An 18121-nucleotide genomic window follows, 5' to 3' on the forward strand; every position below is an offset into this window, starting at 1 on the left:
ATATTATTGTTGTTTTCCAAGGTAGGGTCTTACTGTAGTCCAAGCTGACCTGGAATTCACTCCGTAGTCTCAGGGTGGCCTCGAACTCATGGCGATCTTCCTCCCTCTGCCTCCCAAGTGCTGGGATTAAAGATGTGTACCACCAAGCTCAGCTCTGGTTTTTGTTTTTTGTGGTAGGGTCTCTATCCCAGGTTGACCTGGAATTCATATGTAGTCTTAGAATGGCCTCAAACTCTTGGTGATCCTCCTACCTCTGCCTCCTGAGTGCTGGGATTTCAGGTATGTGCCACCACGTCTGGCTTAAAGTCACTCATTTTAACTGGCAACAACTGCTATGCCGGTCCTGAGACCAGCCGCACTTTGAGAATTGTTGCCTACGTCAAGTGTGCTATGAGCAGACCAGGAGCTCCTGTTATAGGAAGTTACTGCTAAACTAAAGCCGCATCCAGTGTTCCACCAACCAGCCAGACTTGACCTCCTGCCATTGCCTGTGAGTCAAGGTGTGCGGAGAACACAGTGCCACGGCAGTACCCCATACCCTCTGCTGCATCAAGTGGCAAAAGTGATATGGTTTCTGGCCCAAGCATGGCCCCAATTCATGGGTCATGTACCTTCCACTTCTGACTATAGCTCTCACATTGAAGGCCCAGGCACACTTGAGCTAAGAGGCATGGCTATCTTTCTCCTGGCCAGATCCTCCCAGCAACTTCCCCAAAACCTTCCTGTAGGTCAGCTGAGGCCCTTCATTGACTCCCCCATTCGTATCAGTCATGCTTAAATCCTAGTGATAATTACAAATTGCTCAAAGCAGGGACCTACTCTTAAAAAAATAATAATAATAATAATTGGGGAGCTGGAGAGATGGCTTAGCAGTTAAGGCACTTGCCTGTGAAGCCAAAGGACCCAGGTTCGACTCCCAGGACCCACATAAAACCAGATGCACAAGGTCACACATGCATCTGGAGTTTGCAGTGGCTTAGGAGAGGCCCTGATCTCTCAACTAAACAACATAATAAAATAGGACTGGAGAGATGGCTTAGCAGTTAAGGCACTTGCCTGCTAAGCCTAAGGACCCATGTTAAACTCCGCAGATCCCACATAAACCAGATGCACAAAGGTGAAGCAAGTGCAAGGTCACACATGCCCACTAGGTGGCATAAGTGGCAAGTGTCTGGAGATCAGTTGCAGTGGCTGAGGCCCTGGTGTGCCAACCCCCCCCCTTGTGCACACATGTGCTCTCTTAAAATAAATAAAAGCCGAAGCTGGGCATGGTGGCACATGCCTTTAATCCCAGCACTTGAGAGGCAGAGGTAGGAGGGTCATCGTGAGTTCAAGGCCATCCTGAAATTACATAGTGAGTTCCGGGTCAGCCCAGGCTAGTGTGAAACCCTACCTCGAAAAACCAAAACAATTAAAAAATAATAAATAAATGCCGGATGTGGTGATGCACACCTTTATTCCAGCACTGAGGAGGAAGAAGTAGGAGGACTGCTGTGAGTTCAAGACCATCCTGAGACTACATAGTGAATTCCAGGTCAGCCTGGGCTAGAATGAGACCCTACCTCAAAAAACATAACAAAAAATTTGGCATGGCATGGTGGCACATACCTTTAATCCTACCTCTGGGAGACATGACTCAGTGGTTAAGGTACTTGCCTACAAAACCTAATGACCTGCGTTCAATTCCTCAGTGCCCAAGTAAATCCAGATGCACAAAGTGATGCATTCATCTGGAGTTCATTTGCAATGGCTAGAGGTTCTGGTGCTCCTATTCATTCCTTCTGTCTTTCTACCCCCCACCTTACAAATAAATAAAAATACTTTTAAGGGCTGGAGAGATGGCTTAGCGGTTAAGCGCTTGCCTGTGAAGCCTAAGGACCCCGGTTCGAGGCTCGGTTCCCCAGGACCCATGTTAGCCAGATACACAAGGGGGCGCACGAGTCTGGAGTTCGTTTGCAGTAGCTGGAAGCCCTGGCGCGCCCATTCTCTCTCTTTCCCTCCATCTGTCTTTCTCTCTATGTCTGTCGCTCTCAAATAAATAAATAAAAAATGAACAACAAAAAAATTTTTTAAAAAAATAGCCAGGTGTGGTTGCACTCACCTTTAATCCCAGCACTTGGGAGGCAGAGGTAGGAGGATTGCTATGAATTCAATGCCACCCTGAGATTACAGAATGAATTCCAGGGCTACAGCAAGACCCTATCTCAAAACAATAAAAGTAATAAATAAAATCAAACTCTGGGCTAGGGTTATGACTCAAGCATGAGGATCTAAATTCAGATCCCAAGTAGAGCCAGACACAGTAACACATGTCTGCAATCCTAGCTTCCCAGCTCTCATGGTCAATCTCCCACCAGCAGTGAGCAGCCACAGACTGTCCCAACTAAGATGGAAGATAAGGATAACACCTGAAGTTGACCTCTGACCTCCACACATGCACATGGCGATACACTTGTCCATACACACACATGCATGCACACACAAATGAATCAGGAGGTTGGAAGAATGAATGAATAGCAGGGTTTCTTGATCCAGACCCTTTGAAGTCACTTTGACTTCTGAGCCTCCCTTCAGTTCCTGTGTCTTGGCCAGTGGTAAGAAGCCCTTGCTCTCTCTGGTCTTCCTACATATTATCCAAGATGGACCCCATCTGGGAAGGAAGACAGTGTAATAGCATGGGCTTGAGAAGACCACCTACCTACTGACATTCGGAGGCCCCATCTACAGCACACTAGTGGATAGGACAAAATGCTAAGTGTATTCTTCAGGACCTCTCCCTCACCCCCACCCCCCAACACATCTGTGCAGTGCCTGACATCTATAAGGTTCGGTTACCAGCCACCATGTTTTTTATTCATTATTTCAAAATCTTTTTAAAATATTTAAGCCAGGTGTGGTGGCACATGCCTTTAATCCCAGCACCTGGAAGGCAGAGGTTTAGGAGGATTGCCGTGTTCAAGGCCACCCTGAGACTACATTGTGAATTCCAGATCAGCCTGAGCTAGAGTGAGATCCTACCTTGAAAAACCAAAATTGTATAATTGTATATGTATTTAGTTGAGAGAAACAGGAATAGGTAAACAGAGAATGGGCACACCAGGGCCTCCAGCCAATATGCATCTGGCTTTTGTGGGTACTGGGGAATTGAAGTGGGTCCTTAGGTTTCTCAGGCAAGCGCCGTAACGGCTAAACCACCATGCTTAAGACCATGATTCTCTGCTGTACCCTGGATCTGTTGAGCTTGTCTACTCCCAAGGAGCTGAGCACCTGCTGCCTGAGGTGGAGCCAGGGAGGAACACTGGGACCCAAGGCAGAACAGATAGGCTGGTGATGCTATGCCAGCTAAAACCACCAGAGGGCATCCTAACCCCAAAAACGGCCCATCTTGGCCATGAAGTCTGCGTCTAGAGATGTGTGTTCCTTGGCCCAAAGGTGGAGATAAACTGGTTTAGAAAGTGACTGCCTGGGGTGTGATCAGTCAGACTGGGAAAACCCTGAAGCTGGTGAGAAGCTGTTGGAACTGAGACAGAAGCCAGCAGGGAACTGACTTGACCTTGCGCGCCGCATTTCCTCTCTTTGGCTCAGTTCACAAGATTGGAACAGACTGGAAGGTCTCTTCCAGGGCTGACACTCCAGGTTTCTAGGACTGGAGATGTGGCAATTTTTTCCTTCCTCACCTCACCAGCCTGCATCCGCTTCAGGGCAGCTCCCTCTACTGGCAGCCTTTTCTGTGGGCCATGGTCATCAGGGAAGCCACATGTCCCCCACCCACCCACCCACCCCCAGACATACTCCAAAGCTCTGCTATCGTAAGGTAGGGTGCCAGGGAGTGTGTCAGGAAGCAAGAGGGGCAAGGTCAGGTGAGCAAAGACCCACTGGGTCTTGATTCTTTTAAGGCAGACATCCGGTTTCCTCTGGCCTCTCTGCCAAGATTCTGGGGGCTTAAAGGAATGAGTCATAGTGAGGGTATTGGGGAGTTCCCAGCTAATCAGCCTTGGGACAGGACAGCCCGGAATGTGGACTGATTCCTATCCAAGTGTGGGGTGGGCACAGGAGGCAAGACCCAAATGTCCTATGTTGGGCCCCTGGCCTGCTGGCACTTTGTTTACTGGTAAGAATGGGAAGAGCTGGGGTCTTCCTTCTCTCGGAATGCTTGCCTAGGGTTGAGGTGGCTTGAGGACCCCAAGAGAGAGGCAAAGGGGACACATCTGCCAGAGCTTCTAGAAGAGAGGAAGCGGCCTCTGATTCGGGCCTTCTTCCCCATCTCCAAGGCTGTTCGATCAAACACCCTGGGGCAGTGCAGGCCTGGGTGGGGCTAGGAAGGAAGAAGAGAGTTTGAGGGGGGACAAAAAGACGACGTCAAAGAACGATGAGAGATTCCACAATTTCACAAAGCTTTCGCAAACAGCGTTTTGTCCCAACCCCCCGCATTGTCCTGGGCACCAAATTTGCATAAATCCTGGGAAGTTATTACTAAGCCTTAGTCTCCCCAGCCTCAGGTAATTTCCTCTCAGGCCTCCATGAGGTTATGTATAAAGGTCCCCTGGAGCCGGGGACCTGACACAGCCCAGAGCCGCAGCCCAGAGCGCCCTACCCCAAGCCCCATGGCTCAACTTACTACCCAGAGCCCCATGAAGCTGATGGGTGAGTGACCTGGCTACCTGCCCTGGGGTGGGAGGAATGAAAGTTGGAGTGGCATCTCCTAAGTCCTGTCCGCTCTCAGCCCTGCAGCTGCTGCTGTGGCATAGTGCACTCTGGACGGGGCAAGAGGCTGCGCTCCTGGTTCCTGCCAGCTCCCTGACACCACCCCTGTCCCGGAGCTTCCTGCTCAAGTCCTTAGAGCAAGTGAGAAAGATCCAGGCCAAAGGCTCTGCCCTGCAGGAGCAGCTGGTAAGTGAGAGGTTGTGGTGGGTGTGGAGGAAAGACCCAGGGTAGAGCTGGAAGGAGGGGAGACGAGGTTAGTACTGGGTACAGCCCAGTGGCAGAGTGTTTGCCTAGCATACTCAAGGGCCTGTGTTCCATCCCAGCACAACAACAGCAACAAAAGATTTGGGTAGGGGGATGGAGAGATGGCTTAGCGGTTGAGGTTCTTGCCTGCAAAGCCTAAGAACCCAGGTTCAATTCCCCAGTACCCATGTAAGCCAGATGCACAAGGTGGCGCATGTGTCTGGAGTTTGCAGTGCCTAGAGGGGCTGGCGCGCCCATTCTCCCTCTCTCTCTGCTTCCTTCTTTCACACCCTCTCAAATAAAAAATAATAAAAAAAATTTTTATAATGAATTGAGCCAGGCGTGGTGGCGCACGCCTTTAATCCCAGCACTCTGGAGGCAGAGGTAGGATTGCTGTGGACTCAAGGGCCACCTTGAGACACTACATAGTGAATTCCAGGTCAGCCTAGGCTAGAGTGAAACCCTACCTTGAAAAGCCAAAAGTAAGAAGGAAACAAAGAAAGAAAGAAGAAAGAATTGAGCGGGCTGGAGGGATGAGGGATGGCTTAACAGTAAAGGCATTTGCCTGGAAAGCCAAAGGACCCAAGTTTGATTCCCCAGGACCCACGTAAGTCAGATGCACGAGGTGGCACATACGTCTGGAAATCATTTACAGGAGCTGGAGGCCCTGGTGTGCGCAATCTTATTCTCTCTCTCTCTCTCCTCTCAAATAAGTAGCATAAAGATAATTTAAGAAAAGAATTGGGGAAGGGGACAGGGAGGAAAATAAGAAGAGGGAGAGCTGGAACCCTGTGGTGGGGTGCTGCTGCTATTCCGCTGAGGGCCCCTGCTCAGAAAGGTGGCGCCCCGAGCAGCCGGATGGGCTAAGAAGCTGGGCAGACCGAAAGATGGGAGGATTCAGGAAGAACAAGTAGCCTGATCCAGGCGGGTGTCCCTCAGTGTCATTTCATCCGCAGTGTGACCTCTACAAGCTGTGCCACCCTGAGGAGCTGGCACTGCTTGGCCACTCTTTGGGCATCCCGCGGGCTCCCCTGAGCAGCTGCTCCCAGCAGGCCCTGCAGCTGGTGAGTTTCTGGAGAGGAAGGGGAGTCAGGGTGAGAAAAGTGAGGGACTACAACGCTGTGCCTGGGCACGTGAGGGCGGGATGTCCCGGCCCACGCAGCGTGGCCTAACCAGTGTCCTGCTGTCCCCAGACAGGCTGCCTAAGCCAACTCCAGGACGGACTCCTCCTGTACCAGGGCCTCCTCCAGGCCCTAGTGGGGATTTCCCCTGAGCTGGCTCCCGCCCTGGACATGTTGCAGATGGATGTCTCCAACTTTGCCACCACTGTTCAGCAGCAGGTGAGCCTCAGAGAGAGGGGCGAATGGTAAGGGTCAAGACTGCCGACCTCCCGCCAAGCTCTAGTCCGGGGGTCAGACCTCTGGGCTGGATGGAGTCAGCTCTGTTGGTGACAGCGTCCATAGTTCCACCTGACGGCTCCGGCACTCTCGCCTACAGTAAGGCCTTCCCAGCAGGCCTGATCCCTGACTTCATCTTCCCCCTACAGATGGAAGACCTGGGGGTGACCCCTGTCCTGCAGCCCACCCAGGGCACCATGCCAACCTTCACCTCTGCCTTCCAGCGCCGGGCCGGAGGTGTCCTGGCCGCCTCCTACCTGCAGAGCTTCCTGGAGCAGGCCTACCGAGCTCTACGCTACCTCACCCAGCCCTGAGCAAAGCCTTTCCCAGGCAGCCTATTTATCTCTATTTAATATTTATACTTATTTAAGCCTACTATTTAAAGACAGGGAAGACAGAATGGAGCCCAAGACTTCTAGGTCCTTCCCGTCACTTGTGAGTTACATTTCCCTGCCTGTAGCAGGGGAACAAGCTCCTGTCCTCCTGTCCCCCGGGCTGGAGGGAGATAGGTAAATACCAAGTATTGAGTCCTGAGACTGCTGCCAGCAGGGCTCTGTGGCGGGCACACTCGAAGGGCCAGTGAGCTCACTGCCCTCAGGCGCCTACTACAGAGGCCTAGGGAGCAGCAGGAGGTTTCCCATGTAGGAGACAAGACATCCCTGTTTAATATTTAAACAGCAGTGTTCCCCAACTGGGTTCTTGCATCTCTAGCTCTGGTGAGCCAGGTCCTGGGTCCACTTGTGTCCTTGTCCTTGTCCCTGTGGGAAATTGCACCCTGAAGCAGAGGCAGCCAGAGCTTGCAATTCCCCCAGAACCTGGCCGGGGATATATTCTTCTTCTGACGGGTGAGGCTGCTTTGGCTCCCTGCATGAGCTCAGGCTATAAGCTTGTCTCTGCCTGGCTCCACCAAAGCCAGGATTCTTTTTCAGGGCCATGTTGGGTTGAGATCGGGAGTGTGGGAGGGAAGGCAAGGGGAGTCACGTGGAGTGAGTGTGGAAGGAAGGCCGCTGGTTACCCTTTTGCTGCACCCCCACTTGCTCATCTTAATGGAGTTTGGATAATAAACTATTGTCTGTGTTGCCTTCAATGATGTCTTTCCTCCTTCTTCTACCTGGTGCCGGGCAGGGGCTGGTGAATAGCAGAAGAGGGCAGAGGGAGGGCAGGAAGCATCCTCTAGTAACTCCTAGCAACTAGTACTTGGGTGCGCGCTGCACAGGTGCTGGGCAACGTGCTAGAGACATGGCGGCAAGAAGGCATACAGGGCGCCTTTAATCCCAGCACTTGGGAGGCAGAGGTAGGAGGATCGCTGGGAGTTCAAGGCCACCCTGAGACACCATAGTGAATTCCAGGTCAGCCTGGGCTAGACTGAGACCCTACCTCGAAAAAGCAAAAAAAGCAAAAAAAAAAAAAAAAAAAAAAAAAGGCATACACGGGGCTGGAGAAATGACTCAGCGGTTAAGGTGCTTGTTTGTGAAGGTTAGGAGTGCAGGTTCAATTCCCCAGGACCCATGTAAGTCAGATGCACAAAGTAGCACATGCATCTGGAGTTCATTTGCAATGGCTGGAGGCCCTGGCACACCCATTCTCTCTCTCTAATAAGTAAATGAATAAATAATTTAGGAAAAAGCCCAGCACCTTGGAGGCAGAGGTAGGAAGATCACTGTGAGTTCAAGGCCACCCTAAGAATACATAGTGAATTCCAGGTCAGCCTGGGCTAGAGTGAGACCAACAAACAAAAAAGCCCATCCGCATTACCCCTGGGGCAGGAGAAGGATGCTGGTTTCAGATAGGAAGCAGAGTTCCAGGTGATGACTAGGGCCAGAACTAATTTCAGGCTTGGCTGTCTCCGAGCTGTCATTCCAGGGACACCTGCCGACTGGAGAGGCTGAGAGGCCTGGGAGGGTGTGGATGGGCCACGGAGAGCAGGCGGAGTTGCACCTCCAGCTAGAGGATTCCACTTGGTTCAGGGACAGCTAGCCAAGCCCAACTAGCCTCCCTGCGCCTCCCAGTCCTCGGCTTTTCAACAGCCTCCTGCTGCCCTCTGCACAGGGCCCCGCCGAGGCCACACTCAAGGGGGTCTCAGCCTTGCATGGTGTGGAGGAGCCAGAAGGGTTGGAGGGGGTTCCTACCCTCATCCCCCAACCCTTTTCTGGAGGCAACAGATCAGATTGTGAGCCAGTCAGACTGGGTGGGGCGCAACTGCACAGCAGGGACTCCTGCCCCAGCCCCCAAGGGCCCTTCACCAGAACGTCTTTTTTTTTTTTTTTTTTTGGTTTTTCGAGGTAGGGTCTCACTCTAGCCCAGGCTGACCTGGAATTCACTATAGAGTCTCAGGGTGGCCTCGAACTCACAGTGATCCTCCTACCTCTGCCTCCCGAGTGCTGGGATTAAAGGCATGCACCACCATGCCTGGCTCAGAATGTCTCTCTTTATTTTTCTAATTTTTTTGTTTTATTTTTATTTATTTATTTGAGAGTGACAGACAGAGAGAGAAAGAGGCAGAGAGAGAGAGAAAGAGAGAGAGAGAGAGAGAGAGAGAGGGAGGGAGGGAGGGAGGGAGGGAGGGAGGGAGGGAGAGAATGGGAGTGCCAGGACATCCAGCCACTGCGAACAAACTCCAGACGCGTGCGCCCCTTGTGCATCTGGCTAACGTGGGTCCTGGGGAATCGAGCCTTGAACCAGGGTCCTTAGGCTTCACAGGCAAGCACTTAACCGCTAAGCCATCTCTCCAGCCCAGAATGTCTCTCTTTTTACAGGGAGGAGTGGTGCTGACCCTCACCACTCCTGGGAAGTCTGTAGAATGAACAAAGGCACCCAAGCTCTGATTTCTACACCTTCCCCAAAACTGTGCCCCTCCTGGCCTTAGCACATGGGACTGCAGGAAGATACTAAGCCCGCTGCACTTATGGTCAAGAACCTTTATTTACAAGTGCACTGAGGTGAACTCCTCTTGTGAGTTACAAATATGTATTATCCACTATGGATCTGACACGTCCTTCCTGTGGGGTATGACCACTGGGCTGCTCATGACCTTCAGGGTCTGGCAGAAGGGAGATGTGGAAACCGGAGGGCAGGAATGGGGGACGGTGTCAAACCACTGGAGGTGTGCAAAGCAGGCTCATCCCTCCTTGCGTCCCTAGATTGAGACCCCCACCAGACCACTCCAAGCTCCTCAGAGGGCAGCAATGGCTTTGGCAGCCACCTGGCGGCCCAGGGGCAGGCTGAGGTCGGTGATGGCCAGAACCACCTTGGGGCTAGACATAGCAGACACCTTCACCAGCTCCGACACCTGCCAAAGACAAGCATGTATGGCTCGCAAGGTATGACATCCAGGAAGGGAGCCCCTCCCTGCTCTGAGGGCTGCCCCAGAACCTGGCCCCCCACCACCACCCCCCCCCCCCGTCACAGCCCTGGGTCCCCGGGCACTCACGGTGGTGAAGGGCATGAACTGCAGGATGCTGCCCCTGCTGTCCTGCTCCAGGCAGTCCACACACTCCTCCATGAACCACTGCACGAACTGGGTGTGGGGGCCTGCCGTGCGCGAGCCCAGGATGGAGGAAATGAGCAGAAACAGGTTGGCTGTGCAGAGGGGAAGCAAGAGATATTCCAGCACAGGTCAGACTTGGGAAAAGGGGGGCTGAGAAGGGGAGAAAGCACAGTAAGAGCACCTCACATGGGAATGGCAAAGAGAGACAGGAGAGGAGAGCGAAACAGAACCTGGAAACCGAGTTAGCAGTTAGGGAAGAAAGAGGTGAAGAGCTGAGTGGAAGGAGTGTGGCTCCCAAAGGACCCTTGGCAGCTGAGGCGGCCCGGCCTCGAGGAGGGGCTCCTTCCGGCTCAGTCTGCACGTAGAGCCGCTGGGAGGACTCACCTAGGACTCGGTTCAGAGGGTCCCTCATGTTGACTGTGTGGAGTTGGGAGGCCGAGAGAGAGCTGTTCATGGACCGGTCAGCTGTGGGATGGGCACATGGGTGCTATGCTCAGAACTGGCTCACCCAGGGCAGCCCTTACCCATCCTCCATCCATCAGGGAGTATGAAAGATTCTTTTCTTTTATTTTCCTTTTTTTTTTTTTTTACTCAGCCTGGGTCCTCTCCCTCCAGCTGCCCGGAAGGAGGGCAGGAACGACCACCAATGGCAAGTGGCAGTTGCAGCAAAGCGACACCAAGAGCGGGCTTCACGCTCGGGAGAGAACGCGCCGCCCCCGCTCGTGGTTTCCAGTGCTCTGCACAGTCAGAAGCTTATCTGGTGATGAGCTCTAGAAATGATCCCTGAAAGTACAGTCTTGTGTGAAAGATTCTTGAACCTGGAGGTACTGAGAGCCCATAAGGAAAGGAAGGAGGACTAAGCCCTCCTGAATCACACCCCAATCTTGGTGCTATGTGTGACTGAAGCTTCTTAACCCTCCCAAAGTTCAGTTTACAGGTAAGAAAACACCAAATTTGCTAAGGGAGGCGGGCGTAGTGGAGCACACCTTTAATCCCAGTGGCTGGGAGGCAGAGGTAGAAGGATTGCTGTGAGTTCGAGGCTACCCTGAGACTCCATAGTTAATTCCAGGTCAGCCTGAGCTAGATTGAGACCCTACCTTAAAATAAAAAATAAAAATTAAAAAATTTGCTAAGGGAGTGGGGCATGGTAACACATGCCCTTAATCCCAGCACTTGGGAAGCAGAGGTAGGAGGATTGCCATGAGTTCAAGACCACCCTGAGACTACTACACAGTGAATTCCAGGTCTGCCTGGGCTACAGTGAGACCCTACCCTGAAAACAAAAACAAACAAACAAAAAGAAAAAACAAGAACAGGGTGTAGAGATGGCTTAGCGGTTAAAGCATTTGCCTACAAAGCCAAAAGACCTACGTTCATTTCCCCACGACCCACATAAGCCAGATGTACAAGGTGGCACATGTGCCTGGAGTTTATTTGCAGCAGCTAGAGGCCCTGGTGTGCCCATTTTCCATCTCCCTTTCTCTCTTTCTCTCCACCTCTCAAATAATTAAATTAAAATATCAAAAAAACAAAAAAAGGGCTGTAAAGATGGCTTAGCAGTTAAGGCGCTTGCCTGCGAAGCCTAAGGACTCAGGTTTGATTCCCCAGGTCCCACGTAAGCCAGATCCACAAGGTGGCCCATGTATCTGGAATTCGTTTGCAGTGGCTAGAAGCCCTGGCGCACCCATTCTCTCTCTCAATCTCTCTTTCTCTCTCCCTCTGTCTCTAATAAATAAATAAAAATTTTAAATTTTTTTTTGTTTTAAATAGTTCATTATAAAGGCCAGGCATGATGGTGCATTCATTTAATTAATCTCAACACTCAGGAGGCTGAGCTAAGAGGCTTGCTATGAGTTCAAGGCTAGCCTGAAGCTAGAGTTCCAGGTCAGCCTGAGTTGAAGTGAGACCTTGCCTCAAAAAAAAAAAAAGAAAAAAAATTGCCACTGGGCATGGTGGCACACACCTTTAATCCCAACGCTAGGGAGGCAGAGGTAGGAGGATCACTGAGAGTTAAGGCCACCCTGAGACTACATAGTGAATTCCAGGTCAGCGTGGGCTAGAGACCCTATGTGGGGGAAAAAAAAAATTGCTAAGGGACTAGCTAAGGTCAAGATTAGACTTAGACCCAACATCCTTCCTCTGGTCTAGATGTAATTGGTCTTAGTTCCTAAAAGGACCCAGAGAAACTTGTGAGTCAGGAGAAACCTCTGGAAACTGAAAGACCTGAATATCACATTAGAAGCTTTTGGCACGGGCTAGGGATGGCTTAGTGGTTAGGCGCTTGCTTGTAAAGCCTAAGGACCCATGTTTGACTCTCCAGGGACCCGTATAAGCCAGACATGCAAAGTGACACAAGCGCACAAGGGGACACACGCATCTGGAGCTTGACAACAGTGGCTGGAGGCCCTGGCGCACCAATTCTCTCTCTCCTTTGCATTAAAAAAAAAAAAGAGAGAGAAAGAAAGAAAGGGAGGGGATTACCATGTGATATTGTTTACAGTCATGAAGGTTGTTAATTATAAAAAATAAAAAATTTTTAAAAAAGAAAAAAATGCCGGGCCTAGTGGCACACGCCTTTAATCCCAGCACTAAGGAGGCAGAGATAGGAGGCTCACCATGAGTTCAAGGCCACCCTGAAACTCCATAGTAAATTCCAGGTCAGCCTGAACTAGAGTGAAACCCTACCTCAGAAAACAGAAATAAGAAGAAAATTCAGGCATGGTGGTGCATGCCTTTAATTCCAGCACTCAGGAGGCAGAGGTAGGAGGGCTGCCATGAGTTCAAGGCCAACCTGAGATTACGTAGTGATTTCCAAGTCAGCCTGACCTACAGCAAGACCCTGCCTTGAAAAACCAAAAAGAAAAAAAAAAAAAAGGCCAGCCTGTTGGGCTTCCCTCCAAAGAAAAGCTTTTGACAGAAGGAAGTCTGGCAACCAGGGAAGGACAGAGAGGAGTCACCTAAGGCACCAGCCTGGGCCTGCTCCAAGCCACAGGGCATGTCTCTGGGTTAGGAGGGAAGAACAGGTGAGTCAGTGACACAGCTATGTGAACTCACTGGGTGCCCTGTCACTCCTCAACGGGTGAAAGGACTGGGAGGGTCCTGGACAGAAGTGCTTCAACCCCTAGGACAACAACCCTATCTCCAGTGACAGGCAACAGATTACCCTCTAAGAGACAGAATGGTACAAAATCCCACACCCCATCAGCACAACCAATGCAAAGATACCCATGTCTGGAAAGCTCAGGACTTCAGAGCAGGTCCCTATGGAGAAGTGAAACAAGGAGCCCTGACCTCCCAAGGGCTTACTGGGACTCGACAGAATGTTGGCATCATCCTCATTGGAGCTGAGGAGTCGCATCAGTTTTGAAGGCTGCATGTCTTCCACAGGGAAAAGGCTGATGTAATCCTAGAGGGCAGAAAGTCACTATTATGCCACAATTCCCCAAATTTCCGGCCACTGGCGAAAGGTCTAGATCACAAAATGAGTGGCTGAGGGAATTCCCTACAGCCCTCACCTCATTGATCCCTCTCGCTCTGCCTCAGCCTACCCTAGTAAGCAGACAGAGCCCTGTGGGCATGCAGGGAGCACTAATGCCACCCCTCCAGACCCTGACCAAACAACCAGGCCCAACACATTCCCTCTGCCTGGGAAGGCACCTCACCCAGTAAATGCTTACAAGATGTGTTCCAAATAAGCACACAACCAAGTCAATGGAGGCCCTACCTCAATGTCTTCCCGGTGCCTCTTCTTTTGGCGGGAAGACGCCTGTCCCTTATGGGAAGAGTAAGAACTCAGGGCACACCATACAGCTAGCCTGGCAGAGTTCCAAAATAGGGGACATAGTTAGAGGGGCCCAAAAGAAGGTTCATTCATCCACCATGAACAAGCCCCCACCTGGTAGGGCTCTCCCAACCTAGCTTCCCAGGGTAGCCACAGGCTGAGGAGCCTGGCTCTGGGTGGTGCGCTTGGGGTCCCGGGTGGGGAGGGCTGGGCAGACTCAGGAGAGAATCCTACTTGGCCAGTGCAGTGCCAGGGGGGTCCATGAGGGTGTGCCACTTGGAGGAGTCAGTGAGCAAGCCAGGCAGGATATGGCCCAGCAAGACCAAGGTCACTTGCTGCATGTCCAGACAGAAGATGGAGTACAGCAGCTCCACTGCCCGCAGCGTATACTCCTTCCGGGTCTCCTTCAACAGCTCCTGAGGAGCAGGTCAACAGATGCTGAGGTACTTTGGGCCCTGAGCCTGGGGCTCTGACACCCCAACCCCCCCCAGCCATCCCCATTGGCTCTCTGAACAGGTAGGGAGCTCCAGGTATTGCTCCTCCTCTCTGCGAGATGAGGATCTTGTCTCCCCAAAAGGCTGCCTGCTCCCAGCAGCCTCTCAGAAAAGTCAGACCCACCAGGTTAGGTGCCAGGTGGAGCTGACGTCTGTCTGCAAGGCTATTTACACCCACTATGGCCCAGGTACCTTAATCAAGTTATTGCAGAACCAGTAGACGCCCCCCATGTGAAGCAGGGTGTCGAGGATGTGGATGGAGCGACTGTCCACCCAGCCCTTCTCCAGCACCTTAGCAAAGATGTCCATCAACACCTCCTTGATGGGGCGCTTCGGAGGCAGCAGGTTCCAGTAAGGCATCGTGTCCACCCCCGTGGACGGGAACTTGATCTGCGTGGCAGTTTGCTGCAGCACGTCTGCACACATGTGCTCCAGGATCGAGTTCATAATCACCACCCTGGGGGGCAGGGAGGACACATGCAGGCCAGCCTGCCCTGTAGACTTGGGTTACGGAAATGTTGCTGGGGAATTCGCCTCACTCAGGGCTGGGGGCAGAGGCAACCCCAGGGCCTGCTTCTGGCTGGGATCTCACCTGCCTTGAAGCCTCTGGAAGGCACAGGGCAGGGAGTTTACTCCCCTGGGCAATATGTCAGATTCCCTTTTCCAGCCTCCCCTTCTCCAACTTCTCCCATCCCCCAAGGCCAGGCTCAGCCAACTCAGTCATAGATACAATCACTTCCCCCTGGGCAGAGTGTTTGGGGGGGGTCTCCACCCAGCTTTGGCCTCCTCCCAAAGTAAACTGTAACTTCCAGGAGAGGCCCTTTGGCTGCCCCACAGGACTCTTCCCGGCCTGGACTGCTGGGCAAATACACACACATATCCAGGAATTTCCTCAGGAGCATCTTGTGCCATGAAGCAGGCTGTTCCTGGAATGCCAGGAGGCTCAAGAAAGTGTGCCCTAACTTTAAGAGCCACCTTCCCACCTGAACAAGGGAACCACGGGTTTCCTAGCACTCTTCACCCACTAGGACGCATGATACATAAGATGGATGATGTCACAGCAAATGTTCCATGACTTGTGAGAGAATGAAGGGAGAGTAAAAAAGAAGGGAACACATGTGATTTCATAGACCCTCCCCAAACTTCATTTCAGCTGTTTCTGTACTCCCTCAAAAAACATGCTTGAGCCAGGCATGGTGGTGCATGCCTTTTTAATCCCAGCACTTGGGAGGCAGAGGTAGGAGGATTGCCATGATCTTGAGGCCACCCTGACTACATAGTGAATTCCAGGTAGATCAGCCTGGGCTAGAGTGAGACCCTACCTCAAAAAAAAAAAAAAATGCTTGACTTGGTTAAGGCCTGTGAAGCCTAAGGACCCAGATTCGATTCCTCAGAACCCACATAAACCAGATGCACAAGGTGGCATATGTGTCTATAGAGTTCATTTGCACTGCCTAGAGGGCCTGGTGTGCCCATTCTTTCTCTAATGATAAATATGTATATTTTTTATTTAAAAATATTTATTTATTTAGAGAGAGAGAGAGAGAGAAAATGGGCGTACTAGGGCCTCCTGCCACTGCAAATGAACTTCAGATGCATGTGCCTTGTGCATAAAAAAGAAAAACTGTGGCTGGAGAGATGGTTTAGAGGTTAAGGCATTTGTCTCTAAAGGTAAAGGACCCAGGTTCAACTCCCCAGGACCCACGTAAGCCAGATGCACAAAGTGGCCCATGGACCTGGAGTTTGTTTACAGCAGCTGGAGGCCCTGGTGTGCCCATTTTCTCTATCCAATAAATAAATAAGCAAAATAAAAAGTGTTAAAAAAAAAATGCCTGAGCCAGGTGTGGTGACACACACCTTTAATCCCATCACTCAGGAGGCACAAATAGGAGGATCACAAGTTCAAGGCCACCCTGACACTACATAGTGAATTCCAGGTCATCCTGGTCTACAGTGAGTACCTCAAAGGGGTGGGGGGAGGAAATCCTGTTGTATGCTGCATTATGAATGAATTCTGAGGAAATTATGTTGAGTGCAGTCAGCCAGTCACAAGACAGATATTGCCTAACTATATGACCTATGTAAAGTAACCACATTCACAGAGAGATAAAGTAACATGCCAGGGCTCAGAGGGAGGGCAAAGTGGGAATTTCTTGTTTAGTGCAGACCATGTTTCACATAGGAAAGATAAAAAAGGTTTGGAGACCTGTTTTGTAACAGTATGCATATATTTTATATACTGAAATGTACTTAGGTGTAAATGTCCTCATGACTGTAAATTTTCTGTTATGTGTTTTTTGTTGCTTTTTTTTTTTTTTGGTTTTTGAAAAACCAAAAAAGGAAGGATCTTACTGTAGCTCAGGCTGACCTAGAATTCACTGTGTAGTCTCAGAGTGGCCTCAGACTCACAGTGATCCTCCTACCTTTGCCTCCTGAGTGCTGGGATTAAAGCCGTGCGCCACCATGCCTGGCTTTTTTTTATATTTGATTTTTATTTATTTATGTGAAAGACAGCGAGAGAGAGAATGGGCACACAAGGGCCTCCAACTACTACAAATGAACTCCAGATGCATGTGCCACCATGTACATATGGCTTATGTGGGTCTGGAGAATCAAACGTGGGTCCTTGGGCTTTGTAGGCAAACGCCTTAACTGCCAAGCCATCTCTCTAGTCCCTCTTGTTACATTTTTTTAAAAACCAAACCAACAACTTACTGGTTGGGTAAATGAACCAACACCAATGAGGTCAACATAGTGGATGTCACAGGAAGTCTTGCAAGTCCCTAAAGAGCCAGAGCTTGAAAGGGTCACCGGGACAGCTGGGGACAGAAAGGAAGCTATGAAACTACACATGGCTCATAGTTTCTTGACAGTGACACAGCAAGAACTTCTGCGTCAGCCAGAACCTGAACCCTCTGAAGACATAACAGAACTTTTGGGGATCGGCATTCCCAGTATGGATTGAAACCCTCGGGAGAAACACATTAAATTCTGCTATGACAGCTGAAAGAATGCTAGAATGAGAATGTGAAGCCAGGTGTGGTGGCGCACACCTTTAATCCCAGCTCTTGGGAGACAGAGGGAGGAGGATTGCCAAGAGTTCAAGGCCACCCTGAGACTACAGAGTGAATTCCAGGTCAGCCTGGGCTAGAATGAAACTCTACCTCAAAAACAAAACAAAACAAAACAAAAAAACCTAAAAAGAATGTGAGAGAAGGGAGTTGAAAAAAAATAAAAAAAGAAACGTGAGGGAGAGTCTAACTACTCTGGAAGCTAGGCGGGATGGGCTGGTCAGTACTTGGATGGAGGGATGAGGGAAGAAGGAAGTGAGAGCAAGTGGCATGCTGTTTCCTGGAGCTGCTGACTCCTCACCATATGCTGGCAGGACTGAGGGGTGGGCCAGGTTACTGACCTCTCATTGTAGAACTGAAGGGTGTTCTCACTGTACAGAGGCCCCGCCAGCTGGCGGATCATCTGCAGAGACTTCTCACGCTCATCCAGCCCCAGCATCCGGACATGGGCCACAAGCCAAGCCACAGCGCACACGGCCAGACTGCATACCTTTCCCTTGATGTTGTCGGTGATTTTCTGAGGGGGAGGGGAGAGTTACTAGGGTACGCTCTGTAGCCTTTGGGGGCAGACAGCTGAGTTTAACAGGTTGGGGGGAGGGTCCCAGGACATAGTCTACACCTCTGCCTCAGAAGTTTGATTTTCCCAGAGCTACCTAGGAGGGAGCGAGTGACTAAGACCACAATGCTAAGGAAGACAGATACCACATATGATTTCTGGATTAAGAACCTTCTTGTTTTTATGCAAAGTAACAAGTTGTCAATGTCTGGCTCTGTGTCTTAGGGAAGAGAAGAGGCTGATGGAAAGGTGGGGCTACCTGAATGGACTCGAAGGCCAGAACCCCATTCTCCCAGGCATTGAGGATTTCCAAGATGGCCGCTGAAATGCTAAGGCAGGCTTCATGCCACTTCATTTGCCTACAGAGGATGGGGGTGGAAGAAACATC

The 18121-nt window shown here is 51.0% G+C and overlaps 2 protein-coding genes and 1 non-coding gene across 10 annotated transcripts in view; 1 reads left to right on the top strand and 2 right to left on the bottom strand.

Annotated features, from left to right (window-relative positions):
* Positions 1–4604: 4604 nt before the first annotated feature.
* Positions 4605–6658, top strand: Csf3 (colony stimulating factor 3). 4 transcript variants are annotated; one of them, XM_004655457.2, is made up of 5 exons: positions 4605–4644; positions 4724–4911; positions 5904–6011; positions 6141–6287; positions 6494–6658. In XM_004655457.2, exons 1-5 carry the CDS (start codon positions 4605–4607, stop codon positions 6656–6658), a joined length of 648 nt encoding a protein of 215 aa, XP_004655514.1. The 4 variants fall into 4 exon arrangements, with proteins under 4 accessions (XP_004655514.1, XP_012803601.1, XP_004655515.1 ...); XM_012948147.2 differs by having other exon boundaries at positions 4724–4890; XM_004655458.1 differs by lacking the exon at positions 5904–6011.
* Positions 6659–9247: 2589 nt separating this feature from the next.
* Med24 (mediator complex subunit 24) overlaps positions 9248–18121 on the bottom strand; it is a 32911-nt gene continuing 24037 nt past the window's right edge. For 3 of the 5 annotated variants that reach the window (XM_045158897.1, XM_045158898.1, XM_004655453.2), the window contains 9 exons: positions 17993–18092; positions 17519–17694; positions 14299–14563; positions 13847–14028; positions 13556–13646; positions 13138–13237; positions 10216–10296; positions 9775–9923; positions 9248–9633 (listed from right to left, as the gene is read on the bottom strand). In XM_045158897.1, coding sequence (XP_045014832.1) covers positions 9517–9633; positions 9775–9923; positions 10216–10296; positions 13138–13237; positions 13556–13646; positions 13847–14028; positions 14299–14563; positions 17519–17694; positions 17993–18092 — 1261 coding nt within the window. In that variant the 3' untranslated portion in view covers positions 9248–9516. Of the gene's footprint in view, positions 9634–9774; positions 9982–10215; positions 10297–13137; positions 13238–13555; positions 13647–13846; positions 14029–14298; positions 14564–17518; positions 17695–17992; positions 18093–18121 lie in introns of all 5 variants that reach the window. The other 2 variants (XM_045158900.1, XM_045158899.1) reach the window with 2 other exon arrangements.
* On the bottom strand, positions 10421–10630 carry LOC123463668. The gene has a single exon (XR_006639067.1). It is a non-coding gene; the product is annotated as a small nucleolar RNA U3 (small nucleolar RNA).

This window comes from Jaculus jaculus, chromosome 9, assembly GCF_020740685.1.
Source record: "Jaculus jaculus isolate mJacJac1 chromosome 9, mJacJac1.mat.Y.cur, whole genome shotgun sequence".
Taxonomy (NCBI): domain Eukaryota; kingdom Metazoa; phylum Chordata; class Mammalia; order Rodentia; family Dipodidae; genus Jaculus; species Jaculus jaculus.

Bases quoted from the DNA above. Each gene is read 5' to 3' on its own strand.
- Csf3 (XM_004655457.2), top strand. From the start codon at position 4,605: ATGGCTCAACTTACTACCCAGAGCCCCATGAAGCTGATGG. The intron at 4,912-5,903 runs GTGTGGAGGAAA...TTTCATCCGCAG, and splicing joins TAAGTGAGAGGTTGTGGTGG to TGTGACCTCTACAAGCTGTG. The intron at 6,012-6,140 runs GTGAGTTTCTGG...TGCTGTCCCCAG, and splicing joins CCCAGCAGGCCCTGCAGCTG to ACAGGCTGCCTAAGCCAACT.